The 16,517-nt window shown below is 40.8% G+C and overlaps 1 protein-coding gene across 1 annotated transcript; it reads left to right on the top strand.

The window, feature by feature from the left end:
* Nucleotides 1–368: 368 nt before the first annotated feature.
* PDCL3 (phosducin like 3) lies at nucleotides 369–13,279 on the top strand. Its single transcript, XM_083174366.1, has 7 exons — nucleotides 369–479; nucleotides 587–631; nucleotides 3,217–3,340; nucleotides 4,242–4,332; nucleotides 5,151–5,294; nucleotides 7,935–8,143; nucleotides 10,774–13,279. Exons 2-7 carry the CDS (start codon nucleotides 626–628, stop codon nucleotides 10,914–10,916), a joined length of 717 nt encoding a protein of 238 aa, XP_083030492.1. The 5' UTR covers nucleotides 369–479; nucleotides 587–625; the 3' UTR covers nucleotides 10,917–13,279.
* The last annotated feature ends 3,238 nt before the right edge of the window (nucleotides 13,280–16,517 follow it).

Consider the following 16,517-nt stretch of genomic DNA (forward strand, 5'->3'; position numbering starts at 1 on the left):
TACAGTACACAAATTAAATATTGCCCTTATAATGTATCCACGCAAACGGACATAATAGAAAAAGGGTATAAAAAAAAATAATAAAATATATGCTTTCCTATCAGCATCAGTCTATGAGGCAGCAAAACTGACCAATGTGCCACTGTTATTTCCCTATAATAAACACAATCTGTGATTTCATACAATATTGAACTTCGAAGTTACAGTGGGAGTGCGATGGGTATGACTGCATGCTGCGCCTGTGTACTGTATATAGTGTACACAGTGTGTATGTATAGTAGAGCTCACACTCACGACTGTGTACACACAGGCACAGCCCTGCAGCTGCCCCCGTCACACAGAGTCATACACACACAGGCTCAGCCACAGCTTCCTTATATGGAGACAGTGGTGGACAGGAAGCAGCGTCTGGTGTAACAGAAAATAGCTTCCCCCCGTGCTGCTGTCACGCTGAGTGAGTGAACTGTCTTCGGAACCAGGTAATGTGCGGTTAGTGCCGTTATAATCGCAAATTCGCAATATTAGCGCTTTGAAGGGCGGGTGTGTGTAGTGTTACTGAGTATGTGCCCTATGTGTGTCTCCGCAGGGTGAGGCAGCGCTAAGGTAGTGCCCAGGACCCGGCATCATGCAGGTGAGTGTGCCCACAATGCTGGAGCCCCTCCTGGGTGTATGCCCACAACAGACCCGGACTGTACGTGTCACCCACCGGGGTATTCACAGTTCATCTTTCAGACTGCCAGGATGAGGAGAAATAGATTATATTATATTTGTATGTAATGAGAATGGGTTTTTTTTTTTTATCAAAATGGAACATATCCAAAAGTGGGTTTTGTTGTTTGTTTTGGGCTCCTATGACAAGATCTCTGCAGATTTATTAATCTGGGCACACAGACAATATTTTGAATGCGTACACACTGAACAATATGGTCAATGATTTCCCCTTGGACTCTCTTGCGAATGTCCCTTCACAAGTTCTTCCCAGTTGTTGTTGTTTGTTATGCAGTTTTGTGCCCCCCCCCCCCCCCCCTTAAAAAATATATTTACAGGGGGGGCACAAATCTCCATCCCATTCACCTGGGATGAGCTAACACTTGTGAAGAGACACCCCCTTGCCCCTGCATCCATTTATATAAAAACCTGTATAGAAACCAATACTCCTCTCATCATACAGTATGTTGCACATATTAAATCTTATAGGGAGATGTCTTGATCCCTGCTGGCTTGCCACTGCTGCCGAGACACTGCATGTACAGACAAAGGGGAGTCATTCACTACCCACAGGAGTGTGCATTGTTAATGATATTGAGTGTACACACCAGATGATAGTAATAGCAATATCTGTTTGTAAAATTGCTTAGCATGGATTCACCTTTTATCGTTTGTGCAGGAGTTCAAAAGAAATGGTGGACAACATTGTATCATTTGCTCATTTCCTGATGTGTGCTGAGCTTTACGGTCCATACACACTGAGCGACTATGCCCAGTGTGTATGGACAACGATGATGTGTGGGGAAAGCAACTCAGTGCATACACACTGAGCGGCTTTCACCCTGCCTGGTGCTGACGGAGGGCGGGAGGACGGCGTTGCATAGCGCAGCGCTATGCAAAGCCATCCTGAAAGCCTCTTATCTGCTGGTATAACCAGCAGATGAACGGCTTTCCCGGCGATGTTGCGGGAGCGCGCAGCAGTGCTCACCGCTCATCGCTGGGGCATACACACTGGGCGGCTTTCACCCTGCCTGGCGCTGACGGAGGGCGGGAGGACGGCGTTGCATAGCGCAGAGCTATACAAAGCCATCCTGAAAGCCTCTCTTCTGCTGGTATAACCAGCAGATGAACAGCTTTCCCGACGATGTTGCGGGAGCGCGCAGCAGCGCTCATCGCACGGGCATACACACTGGGCGGCTTTGAACTGAAAGCCGCTCAAACCTGCTGTTTTGAGCGACTTTCAGCTCAGTCGCCCAGTGTGTACGGGCCTTTAGAGTCATTTTATAGATAAGATTGTTGTAATGTATGCTTTCATCTGGCTGTTCAGTTTGTGAGACCTTTCATCACTGATTCAGAAGCATCTGGTTTTGTAAGATATAACCTGCAAATTTTTTTTTTTTTTTAAATATGGTTCTTCAAAACATACAAGGTTGAAAGAAATGCTGGGTACGCACCAAGACTTTTTTGTCTCCAATACCATGATTTTGATGCATCGTATGTAAAAAGAGAAAAATCGTAACCGTTTTCAGTACAATTCCGATCCGATGCGCGCCGCGCCGGTCGTCTGTCAGATCGGAGATTTTACCTACTGTGGTGAAGATTTGTCATCTACATTGGATTGGGTACCGATCGTGTACTCCAGTGGTTCCCAAACTCTTTTAAATCATGGCACATTGAAAACCATTTTTTTTACGGCACCCCTAGACTAACTGTTTCTTATTGAGAAATTTTGAAAAAATATTAAATTAACTAAATTGTGTTTAGTTAATTTAATAACTATTAACCTATTAAATTGTCTATAAATAATTTGAATTGCTCATGGAGCACAAATCTAAGGCACCCTTGTAATTGTCCCAGGGTGCCACAGCACACAGTTTAACCACTGGTGTACTCCAATCCATCGTGCGTTTTCAAAGGAAATAATTTCTCCATCGTCGCACGATCATGGTCCTGTCAGGTGGCGCAAAACAATTATAATCAATACATAAATTCAATAAAAAGGTATAATACATCCCTTTCTTTAGCTCTGCTCTGGAGATGTAACCTTTCCCAAACAAATTCTGTGACGTCTCCAATTCAAATAAAACGTATTTATTATACAGAAAAAGACATCCAGGAGTGTTCCTTAACAAGAAGTTCCTCTAGCCAATAACAAGAAAAATAAGACGATATCCAGAAGGCCAACATTAAAAAACAAGCAGAAAAGAATCCAAAAATGGTAAAAGTATATAGAGAAATCCAAGATGGAGTCCAAAAAAAATGGCATCAAAATTTAAAAAGCCTTTATACATACTAAAAGGAGAGATTTATGGCTGCTCACACGCTAAGTTTTTATTACATTTTGACATCTTTAAAGGTACAAATATACCATGAGAGTCCCATCTTCAGCATTCTTCTAGGTGCAAACTCTGACTGTACACTGTCACAATTTTCACATCTGTATTGATATTACAGTACATATGCAATAGATTGTAAAACAATAATACAAGAAAATCCTCTTTATTTTAGGACCCCAATGCAGACACAGAATGGAATGATATATTGCGTAAAAAAGGCATCATTCCTCCCAAGGAGACACCAAAGGAAGAAGAAGAGGAAGAAGAAGCTCAAATCCTTAAGCTACAGTCTGTTGGTGAGTGCTGGAAAAGGGTAAATAGCATCCAATACATGGCAACTAGTTTACAGGCAATAGTTTTATTGTTATTTGTTAGATGTATTTGTCCCTTTAAACTATGTAACCATAATATATTTCTTCTGGTGTCATTGTAGTGCCTGGGATGGCAGCATGTGTCTTTGAACAGAGCTTTCCCCCCAAAATGCACTAGATTTATTTTTGTTATATAGGGAAGATGTACTAAGATTTCGGGGCCCATTTAAAAAAAAAAAATGCACAACGTTAATTGTTTTGCTAAGCAAGGACCTACACATGATCAGAATTCAAGGTTGTAAATTATTAGTATGATCTATATGTATGTAATGTGCAAATAATTCTTCTTTAAGAAATATAATTTCTTAATGCCACTTAATCTTTTTTTTTTTTTTTTTTTTTTTGCTCAGTTACAATGTTTGTGCCCCATAATAACACTCCTAGCGCCTTTAAGATCGGTTGGATTATGGTAAAATATTAACAAGTCAGAAGCCCTCTTCCACGCTGTATACATCGTCTACCTGGCATTTTGCATATCTCTCACAGAGCTGTTGGCATTTGGATGTTTTTGCACATCTCTCAGATGTTGGCACTCAAAGGGTTAAGGAATAGAAGTGCTTGCAACAAACACATGAATTCATTGTCCAAGTCGGGTGTAATTGTACTGCTTTTGGATCGCATAGCTCGCACATTGCATGCAAAACGCATGCCATGGGATGTGATCTAGCCCATAACGCATGCGATTCTTGCAGCGGGTATGGGCACCTTAAGGCAGCTCAAAGAGGACAAAAGTATTGTATGACCGCATTCTGTACATCCCTGACTGTCCATTATCAAACATTGAGTTTTGGGCCCTGCATTAATTTCTGTATTTTCTTTTTTATAGTGAAAACCTATGAGGATATGACTCTACAAGAGCTGGAGGAAAACGAGGATGAGTTCAGTGAAGACGATGAAAGAGCCATAGAACTGTACAGGTGATTTATTTGTCTAAAGACTCCCATATTCTGCTGTGTAGAATATCATTGTGCCGGGATAAAGGGAGGTGTTTTTCTTTCTTAAATGTGGAATTCAGACTTCAATTTCCACTGAATGTACATAACTATGTTTGGTGTGATGAAACACATGTGACTATGCAGCTAGCATAGTGTTAGAATCAGGCAGGCGTCACCTGAGGAACTATATCCATTATAATTCCGTATATGTTAGAGGAAGCTATTTGGTCTTTTTATACCCAGAAATATACCCCACAATTTTTTATTTGAAGGCATGATGCTCTATATTTGTATTTAGTCCTCCCTATATACCAAATCTCCAATTTGGTCTACTTAAGCATACACTCGGGGTGATTATAGCCCTATTTCTAAGCGATCTGAGTAGATCGCTTAGAAATAACTGATCGCTCCGTGTGTAGGCCCCCACAGTGACGGCGATGCGCAGTCTCACGCGTCGTCATGCCAGGGCTAGATTTATACTGCATGCAATATAAATCTAATAAATGCCAGTGTTGGTCTCGCCAGAGAGCAATGGCCGTGACAGATCGCTCAGCATATATCGCATGTGCGGAGCGGTCTGTGCTAAGCAGTATCATCCAACATGAATCACCCTTCACCCCGTGAAGTGTTTTTTACGAGACAGGTTAGTCTTATCTGTAGGGGAGGCTCCAGTCAAACACTGCAACATCCCTTTTATTTTGTTTGGAGACTCTGTATGCTGACCATGAAAGGCTAAAATAAACAGGTTTGCCTAACAATTCCATATTGTCTGTATTCTGATGTATGGTTGTCCATTACAGGCAGCAGAGGATGGCTCAGTGGCAGGCAACCCAGCTAAAGAATGTATTTGGGGAAGTGTTGGAGATTTCTGGACAAGACTATGTGCAAGAAGTGACCAATGCCAGCAAAGAACTTTGGGTGATTTTACATCTTTACAAACAAGGGTATGTCCTTTTAGAACGGTTTTATTATAACTTATCCTGTTCTCTTTTTGGTAACGGTTTTCTTGCATTAATTCAAGCAACTGTAATCCTCATTTAAAGGCCCAATAAACGTTTTCATGTTTTGTGGCTCATGATTACTCCTGGAGAATGTATAAGGGCTTAGCTAAGCAGACAGTAGATGCAAGTTGTATAAGGGAATTCTTCATGAGGATGATGGTATATCAAATGTATACGCTACAAAGCCAAAAGTATGTGAGCACTCCTTTTAAAATGTGTGTGTTCAGATGTAGCCACGTTCAATCTGGCAATCTGGATGCTTGTTTGGTACGCCAAATTCACACCCGCGGCCCTGAATAGCGATGCTGCAATATCGCTGCTCACTGAGCCGCTGGAGTGAATTGGAAGCACGCCCATGGTGACAGGATTGCACCAATCACATTGACTTTGTGTATGGCTCATTTTAATTAAAACTATGGGTCTGTAGCATGGCAAGAAAATGCTTCCTGCCAAATGTGTCCTGCCTACTCTAATACTGGCACTCGTATTCATGGTTTGCCCTGAGCCACTTTGTTTCAGTTAAAGAAATTCTAAGTAATACGGTATTTAAAGGCATCCTAGAGAATTTTGTGTTCAACTTTTTGGTGACACTGTGGAGTGAGCCCTTTCCTGTTATAGCCAGTTCCATAAGTGAAACTGGAGTGGAAAAGCTGAAAGCTTGTACAGCATCCCGATCCCAATGAATCAGAAACCTTTGGCAATGTGTTGGAACACAAACTAAAGGCCCCCATACATAGAGCCATAGAGCGGACCCAATTCTCTTCCGAGCCGCCCGGCAGCTCCCCGGGAGGCTCACATACGGTTAGGACTTTGGAGATTATTCTGGTTGGTGCGTAAATTTCCGAATTCTTTCGGAGCGGACCGCACGCCACGCTGTGCGGAAATCGTACGAAGAAACGCCCCCCGGTTCTCCGCATTCGGAACGGACTCACTCTTTAAGAAGAGGGCGTGTTTACGGACGACATCCAAACCTTGCGTGTGCGGTGGACACACACATATTCTGCACGGTTTTACAGCGTCAGAACGGATGGGAACCTGCTCGTACATACCGATGCGGTGTATTTCCGCAAAACATACTACTATCATCGGAACTCATACATCACACACATGACACACTTATGCATTAGGCTACCTCCTTAAAAAGGGATTGTTTTTAATGGTCATCTATTTATTTATTTTTCTCATTGATCAATTGAACATGCTATTAAAATGTTATGCTTTCCCTAACTGTAATAAATTCTTCATTTGATCCCCAAATGTGTGGTGTTATTGCTGAATGAAAAAGTGACATGTATATTTATATTAGTGATACCAAGTTCTGTCCATTGCTTGCAGTGTAAAAAATGCAGCCGTGCTTTCAGCATATATTTGTGTGTTTAGTAATGGTCCATTTAGGATGCAATGGTTCCAATTGAAGCAATGAAAAGAGTGTAATTAATGAGTAATGAGTAGAGGAGTGGATTGTATTGTGTTCAGCTGACAGTGGTTCAGGTGCGGCCGTACTAATTGGGCGATCCGAATGCCTAGCGCATGACCGAGTGGTGTCCGCAAAGTGAAACTTGCTTATGAAGACCGCATATTTCCTGCCTGTTTCGTTTGCAGTCGGTGTTCTGTCCGAATGCACGCTTACCAGAATTAGTGCACTCCCTCGTTTACGCCCAGTTTAGCCCACTTTGAAACTACGCCCCTGTGTATTTCCGAATGACGCCCATATTACGCCCATATTTCCCGAGTGAATGCGGTGCACATTTCTGTACGGTATTAGTGAGAACGAGTACGGAGACCGTGCGTAGCACATGCGCATAGCGTTGCCCACGCATGCGCAGACGGCTAAAAAACGCCATCCGAAAGAATTCGGAAATTTACGCATCGACCAGAATATCGACCATTTTTTACATGTGATAAATCGCATGCTGGGGCGGGCGGCGGTGACAGCCAGTCTCCACTGTCTACTATAGCGCTGTAGCGGGCGGGCAGCTGCGGCAATTACAACTTTAAAATAACATGTCAAATGACTGCCCGGCTAATGATTGGCTGGGATAGAGCACTCTCAGCCAATCAGTGGCCTCCCTCCGCGCATCGGACCTGACCCCATGTCATGTCATGAAGAACCGATTTGGTCTGATTTATCGGACCGATTGATCGCAATCGGCCGAAATCGGTCCAAATCGGCTCGATGTATGAATGCCCACCTTAAGAGGCAGTGTTTAATAACCCATCAGTACCTGTTCCCACTAATGCTCTTATGTGGAGAGTCCTTCATCTATTCTATAGAATCTAGTAGAACTCTTTCCAAAAAGAGTGGAGAATATTACAGCAGCAGAGTGTGGATCAACTCCATGCTAATGCCCAAGGTTTTGGGATTAGATGTTTAAGAAGCACATTTAGGTGTGATGTTCACGTTGCCTTTTAGATTTGGCTCTGTAGTCTATGGTCACAGATCTTTCTATGCACGATTTACTCTCAGAATGTTGATAGTAGATTCAGAACATGTTAATATATGCAGTCTCTAAGCTCTGTGCAACTACCTCTTTTCCAATACTGAAAATATAGTACATTTAAATCAATTGTTTTTATTTCTAGAATTCCACTTTGCACCTTGATAAACCAGCACTTAACTGGACTTGCCAGAAAGTTTAAAGATGTGAAATTCTTGAAGTCCATTTCTACAACATGTATACCAAACTATCCTGACAAGAACCTACCCACTATTTTTGTGTACCGTGAAGGTGAAATCCGCGCTCAGTTCATAGGGCCGCTAGTATTTGGTGGCATGAATTTAACTCCAGACGGTAAGTTAGCAGGTGGTTGTGACTTCATAGGTTACTATCTACATGTAATGTAACATCTCAGAGTAGCCAAGAATATTGCATGCATCTTACAAATGAATGAGCCTAATTCAGCTTCCGTTGTAGTTCAGCATAAATGCAAAACTACAATTGGTTACTCTGACATGCTGGGGGCCGCACAGCACAGGCCATGGCTGACCAGCGATTTGATTGTAAAATTTAGCTACCACGTTGCAAAAAAAATGTGACTGCTTCACAGCATAGCAAAGTGCTCTCGTAACATTAGCAGCCATATAGATATTGTGGGACTCTTGTGCCAAAAAAGAAATTAGGCATAACTCCATTACATAAAAAGTCACATAAGTGCTGGAATCTACACTTCGCTAGAGGTGCAGGAGTAAGTTTAGCGTCTGTCTCCTCTAAGGTGGCAATCATTTTTGGAGGTAATTTTTGTATTTGGACAGACTCTGAACCCAGAGGTTCTGCTTCCATAGCCCCACCCCGGCCAGCTTCTCCTGGTAAGGTGTTTTTTTTTTTTATTTAAATGGAAGGAGCCAGCGGGGGAGCGCCTCTCTGGCTTGGGATGCCCCCCACCACCACCACGCTTACTGGGTTTTGCTGGCTTTGGGCACAATAGTGTGATACTGCTACCACATAACAGTATATGATGGTGATAGTCAAGCACATAAAGACTCCTAGCAAATAGTGTGGACTATGCGTCTATGAGAGGGCTTGATCTAACATGAGATCTGCCTTACCCATGCACAGCTTCCAGTCATTGGTCCTTGAACCCTAGGGATTACACATACATTGTGTGTAGCGGGGAACTTTCCATAGTGTTAAGCGGTTTCATAAATGTATTAAAACGTAAAAAAATGATATACACGAGTTACCTTGTTTATGGTTATGAAGGGTGGAACATGATTGTTCCATCCTTTTTATAAAACTTGTCTCAGTGTGTACCTGCTTTGGCACAATGGGATTTGTTCCAATGTCAGAAAAATACCTGTCGCTCCATTGTGTACCAAGATTTAAGTGCAGTACTAAAGAAGCAAATATACAGTGAATTGATGTGTGTGTGTGTGTATGTATGTATGTATGGCAGAAAGTAGATAGTGCCAACAGTGGTGCGCAATTAAAACAGTGTGCAGCTAATGTGAATTCACCAAGGGGTATAACATCCAAATACACCCACAGGGGATACAACAAATACAAAAGAAGGTGTTTCACATACAGCGCTCAATGTAACCATAAAAATAAGACTGAATATCACCATAAAATTCCACAGATTTCCTTGATGGAAAGCTCAATCTGGATAGGCTTGATATCTGAAATAACATCTACCTAGCCTCACAATTTATTGTGGGCAGGTAGAGAAATAGAAAGCAAACATAGTGCAGATTAACCTTTTAATAAAGATATTTTTATTATTTGTCCGCACTTACTCAGTGAAGACTTTTTAAACAGCGTAGGATATCAAAACCCAGGCAAGGCAGCTCACAGTCAGATGGGTATAACTTCCCAAGGCTAACAGCCAGATGGTATAGTTCGATCGGGTAAATATAATACCTATAACGATATCCACCAATTCTCACAATCCATGTGAGTTGGTGGAATAAAATACAATATAGTGCAAATTTATCTTTTGGTTAAAAAAGACATTTAATATAAGTCCACACTTACACAATGTAGACTAGTAAAAAAGCATAAGGAGTATAAGCCAAGGCAAAGCAGCTACAGATCAGATGGTAAATGACGAACCACACGCAGGTCCGGACGGGTATATGGACCTGCGTGTGGTTCGTCATTTACCATCTGATCTGTAGCTGCTTTGCCTTGGCTTATACTCCTTATGCTTTTTTACTAGTCTACATTGTGTAAGTGTGGACTTATATTAAATGTCTTTTTTAACCAAAAGATAATTTGCACTATATTGTATTTTATTCCACCAACTCACATGGATTGTGAGAATTGGTGGATATCGTTATAGGTATTATATTTACCCGATCGAACTATACCATCTGGCTGTTAGCCTTGGGAAGTTATACCCATCTGACTGTGAGCTGCCTTGCCTGGGTTTTGATATCCTACGCTGTTTAAAAAGTCTTCACTGAGTAAGTGCGGACAAATAATAAAAATAGCTTTATTAAAAGGTTAATCTGCACTATGTTTGCTTTCTATTTCTCTACCTGCCCACAATAAATTGTGAGGCTAGGTAGATGTTATTTCAGATATCAAGCCTATCCAGATTGAGCTTTCCATCAAGGAAATCTGTGGAATTTTATGGTGATATTCAGTCTTATTTTTATGGTTACATTGAGCGCTGTATGTGTGTATGTGTGTATGTGTGTATGTGTGTATGTGTGTATGTGTGTATGTGTGTATGTGTGTATGTGTGTATGTGTGTATGTGTGTATGTGTGTATGTGTGTATGTGTGTATGTGTGTATGTGTGTATGTGTGTATGTGTGTATGTGTGTATGTGTGTATGTGTGTATGTGTGTATGTGTGTATGTGTGTGTGTATATATATATATATATATATATATATATATATATATATATATATATATATATTTTTATATTATAAGAATACAATGCTTGCTGACTAACCGTTCTTCTTCTGTTATTATAGAATTAGAATGGAAGTTATCGGAGTCCGGTGCCATCAAGACAGAGCTTGAGGAAAACCCCAGACAACAAATCCAGGACCAGCTACTAACGTCAATCAGGAGTTCATTTGCCACAAACAAAGATAATGATTCTGATGAGGACTAATATTTCGTTATTTTTGTTTTTATTTAAACTTTTTTTACTTTAAAATGTATCCGCTCTTTAACAAAAGTGGTGATCTCTCTTCTGTGTTGGGGTTGCAAACAAAAAGTTCTAGCAAGGAAGAACGCAATACAATACAATACAATACAATACATAACACTTAAAAAACGATGTTATTAAAAATAAGGGAAATGTACATCTTGGATGAGTATCCATTAGGTGTGGCATTATCATCTCTGATTTAAATTGCGTACAGTGGGCTATCGACTAATGTTAATTTGCGATATACATTTTTACTGTAAAGCTATAAAGTGAATTCCAGTGGCAAAATTGGCTGATGTATTCCCTAAATTGTTATACATGTGTAACATTTGAATATTGCAAAAAAAAAAAAAGGTCACTGATTTATTTCCAGGACTTTACTACACAGGAGATCAAAGGCTTTAGTAAAGAAGTTGTGGTATGGCCATGATTATGCTACCAGTACTATTACAAGACACCCAAGCAATGATCAGATATGTGGTACAACAAGTGCCCTGGGTCAGGAAAACACTGGCCTTTAGGTGTAATCAGCTGTTGCACAGGGAGGCGAACAACAGAATGTACTCCATAGTGCTTTCAGAATATTCCTTTATGATATACTAGCAAGCCCGCTCTACACAAATGCTTTGAAAGCTAGTAGATGTTTCACTTGCTGCCAGCAGATGTCAGCGTTTCGGTTACAAACGGGCACTAGACATGTATATATGAATGATAGTAGAGATGTTAAATCCCAGCAGCTGTGATGCATTTAGTGTATTATGTTAAATACACTTTTTTTTTTCCACTACTCCTGTGCCCCTAGTGTGACAGGTTCGATTTAAAGCCCCTATATATTTATAGAAAATGATATGTGGTTAATCAGCTGAATAATTCTCATCTTGGATACAATATGCAATCACACAATATAATAAAGTATGCCTTGTAGTTTTGTTTATTTTGTTCTGGGAAAGGTACTACCTTGTCTGTCACACAATCTATAGAGAGACTGCTTTTAATTAAACAGATTTATTATTTATTCTCCCCACTGCTTCCAGTAATGAGCATTATATTGTCATGTTCTGACCCAGCCTGCCTTGCGGTACCCAGCAGATATAGCAGTCCTTTTTATTGTTTACTGTATCTCTGGTGGGCTTCCTGCTTCACTAAAATGTTTTACTGCAAGTTAGGACTTGATTTTTTAAAATAACCTAGTTTCCTCTACGCTGCAATGTTTCACTACGTTAAACTGTTAAGTACTGTTTCTCTGTACGGTAGGAGGAGACCATTGATATCCTATCTATAAGGCTGATTGAATCTGGCACGAGGTATTAATGTGCTATAAAAATCCAGCAGCTCTTTTAGCACCACTGTGGGGTGTGCAATAAGGCAAGCAAGAATTCCCTTCCTAGGTCTCCCATGATGTTAGCCTACATTGTCCCCACTTACGTGTATGATATCACTAAGTAACATTTAAAAAAATCATATACTTACATATACAGTATGTATACTGTACATATAGCAACTTATGAAAGGGTGGGTGAAGTATTTATATATTAATGATTGTATAATCACATTAAGTAGTATTACTTGATAATGCCAGACATCATAACATAATACATAAAAATGTATTATAAAGTAATAATTCTGAGAATCCTGAATGTCTGTTGCCTATGTATTATACTAACCAATTCTAGAAAGTTGGCCCCTCATAAATAAGGTGTATTAATCTTTTGACTACAATTTGTATGTTACATGTTAAATCCCTGTGCTACCTTTGTTTATCACTGACTAATTTCACTGATCAAACGCTATTAGCCATACTCAGAGTAGCTGTGATTTGTCATTGGGTGTAATTTACTCCCAATATTATTTGAAGACCAATAACCATGGCTCTAAAAGCTGCACTCCTATCTACATAAAAGATTTTATGAAGTTGCCCTTCACCTATCCCAAGTCACAGGGGCTGCTGTATGCAAATCAAGAGATTGTAACTTGTGATTCGCCCTTCTCACTGGTATCGCAGAATGTGTAGGGTGAAATGGTAAATAGTGTTAAGCAGGACAAACTTTATAATGTTATCATTAATTAACAAACTATTTTACATTTAATTTGGGGCTAACAACTCCGCTTGCAAAATCAGCTTTGTTAATGTGGCTGTTAACTTTTACGGGGCCATTTGTCACGAACACAACTGCGTCCCTTACTACTAATTCAACACAGCCATGTGACTTTACTGTGTTCTGTTAAATCTCCTGCCATAAAATCTAATAATTGACTGTAAAGAGTTTATAAAGACCAGAACTGTTAAACTTTTTTATACAATAAAGTGTGATTGATTTATTTTATTTATTTTTTACACTATTTATCTCTGATGGTATACCCACAAAATAACTGTTTTTTAACCTTTACATATTACTGCATTTTATGGTCTAAATCCGGTATTTTCAGACACTTATCCTGAAGTACCACCGATACCCCTGATACCCCCTTTCACACTGAACATCAAATTACCGGGTGAAGCGGTTCTACCCGGTAATTTGTTCAGTGTGAAAGGGTCAAGCGGGGACTTTAAGCAGCTTGGCGACCCGGATTAACCCTTTCACACTGAAGAAAGACCCGTATGATTGAGCAAATTAACAGGTTGACATTTTTAACCCGGTAATTTGCTGCTCAGTGTGAAGGGGTCAGACGACACCCGCCACTCAAAATGCTGGATAATTGCCTGGTCGCATGTCCGAAAGTGGTATTACAGGTAGTGTTTTATGAGTTTCTGTTTGTGGATGTAGAAGGCATCTTTTTTAACCCAGCAAAAGTGTACCTGGTGGTACTTGAGGGTTAGGGTTGAGAACCCTTGGTCTAAATGTTGCAGCAAATGTACTGGTTTAAGCATTGACTATTCTCTGAGTAAATCGGTCCGTCTTCATACAAGCAAGGTAAAGGCTACATCAGTGTCCTATTACAACATTTGGTGCTATTGGATTGTGCTTCATTTATGAAGAGCCAGGAGCACTCAACGGTTGAAAAAAAAAAAAGCCAGGATTTCAGAATGTCTGTTGGACATAGGAACCAAAATGAGAGCTTTTCGGAAAGTTACTCATACAAACCATAATAGTCAGATTGGCAGGTGGAATCTCAACTAGAAAAGAGAGAGGATATACCCCTTTTTTGTGAATATAGAACTGCCATAGTCGATCAATGATATAATATTTGGGGAAATTTTCATTTAAAAACAATCTCCAATTTCGGGAATCAAGATATTTAAACATTTTAATATTCCCTAGCCCAGCCAGCTGGGGAGTGGGGCATTGCAGCAATACTAGTTATAAACTCCATCTAGATTATTCCTACTTAAGAAGCTCTAAAAGTAGCCTATATTGAGTTATTATAAATTACATTTTATCTATCAATTACGTGTCATAAATGCACGTGATGTCCATATACAGTAGTTTTATCCATAAAACAAGTGAAGGAGAGAAAGGCGCCTTTTTAGTGCAGAGAATGTACGGTATTAAGCCGTTTGCTTGCCTCCCTCAGAATCCAACTCATCTCTAAATTATTACATTACCCCCACATCCAACCTCAGTGTTGCCAATACTTCCTCCTTATCCACTCATCCACCTGCTACCTTACCATCCTGGTTACTTCCGTACAAGATTTATACTGTTCTGTCTCATCAGTTGGACCGCACTCCCTCAGCTAGTCAAACTTTATACTAGTCTCTCCAACTTTAACCTGCTCACCCATATGTTGGATACAGTATAATCAAATGCAGGGGTTAAAGTAGGGGGGGGGGGGGGGATAATTCAACCTCCACCACAGCCCTGCACAGTAATTCCAACAGAAAAGCCTGTCCCAGCAGCTTCCATTTTTGGCATGGCATATGTGATGTTATCCCGAGGTAACTAATGCTGTAGTGAAGAAGGGCCGCTAAGAGGAGCGGACTCTGCATTTAATGAAGTCAAGGTAAGAGGGAGCTGGAGGAATACAGGGCATGAAGCTGATTGGCTCATATCCTGAAGCAAATGAATGGGTATATTGTTGTTATCCGTTGCATATAATGATAGACAAAGCTCACAGTTGTGCAAGCGTGTGCCATTAACATATCGCTTGGGAATCTGGGTGCAATGTATCTCTAGTCCCCATTTATCACTATACATATATGGTTATTTGTTTACTCATACAGGTGTAATTGTTTTCCAAGGGATCCATATTTTGGGTTGATAGTCAATAGGTCAACTACTATAGGTCGATATTTCCTATAGGTCAATATGTGCAAGAGGAAGAGTTAGGAAAACATGAGTTTTTTTTCTTCATTTTGTTTTTACTTTTACAAACTTTACCATCCATGATTGGGAACAGTAAAGCCTGAAGCGAGCAATGAGAGAGTACATGGTACATTAATTCTCCAAGGGGAGAAGTCGCACGCAATCCCCCGCGAGCACCGTGATGTGACGCATGCGACCCAGTAGCTCTAATGCGATGCGCATGGGATTGTGCATTGCATTGGACCTGATGTTAAATACATGTGATTTGGATGCTTTTTATACCATTTACTGCTGCAATTGCGTAAAAAGTGACCAAATCGCATGTATATCGCCTAATGTATGGGCACCTTAAGGATAAGGCAGTCAGTATTTACACTGCACAAAAACAAAATAACACCTAACTCTCTCTGCACACGTTACATTTGCCCCACCTGCAGTGCAGTCCATTTGCTAAAAAAATCTGCTTTGTGATCAGGTCTGAATAACCCCCTTAGAAACATCAGTACACAAGTCCTTTGCTTCAACGTCCACCTAAAATAAAGGTTTTCATTGTTTAGCATTAGACCACCCCTAGGAAATGTGAGTAACTATGCTTCTGCGTTTGATTTACATGTTTAATGCAACTTTTTTTACTTCACTTTGGCAGTGGGCTGGGCATAACTTTTGTGTGTTTTATTTTAAACACAGGCACACTGACAACAGTGGTGGGGCCAGCAGCGCATGTGCTAATTGAGGGGGGGGGGGGTGTTGTATTTAGCCATACCTTCCAACATTTGTAAAAGTCAAAGCTCATTTGGGGCGGCCGGCCCAAAAAGTGGTTGGGGTAAAGGGGCGGGGCCTAGCACCACAACCACCATTTTATTCTTTTTGGGGGCGTTCTCAGCACTCCCTTAGTGACTGGACAGCTCCTTCCCCCCTCCTGTCTGTGGGATATTGCCACCCGCAGGAAGGACAGCGGGACAGTCTCCAAATAGCGGGACAGTTGGGAGGTATGATTTACCCATGTGAATGTTAAAGTCTCTGATGTGCTTTGCTGCTGGAAGATCCCACCTCTAGGACAGTGTTTAAAGGTCCCCATAATATCCCTGTACTCTCCTGTTATTTCCAGTCTTTGGGCATGCGGGCGCAGAGGATAGGAGACCTGTGGCTGGACATGCACAATGCAGAAAGTGATGGACTTTTCACATCAGACGTCCTTGGGAAGGGGAGTGTGTGGGCAACAGAAAGCCACCCCTGTTATTGCTAGTGTTGTGCACCAGTCCAGTTTGTCATGACCTGTTTGTTGCTTCTACAGGCAAACACAATGCTCTTCATTCAC

The sequence above is a fragment of the Crinia signifera genome, chromosome 2, assembly GCF_055691185.1.
Source record: "Crinia signifera chromosome 2, ASM5569118v1, whole genome shotgun sequence".
Taxonomy (NCBI): Eukaryota; Metazoa; Chordata; class Amphibia; order Anura; family Myobatrachidae; genus Crinia; species Crinia signifera.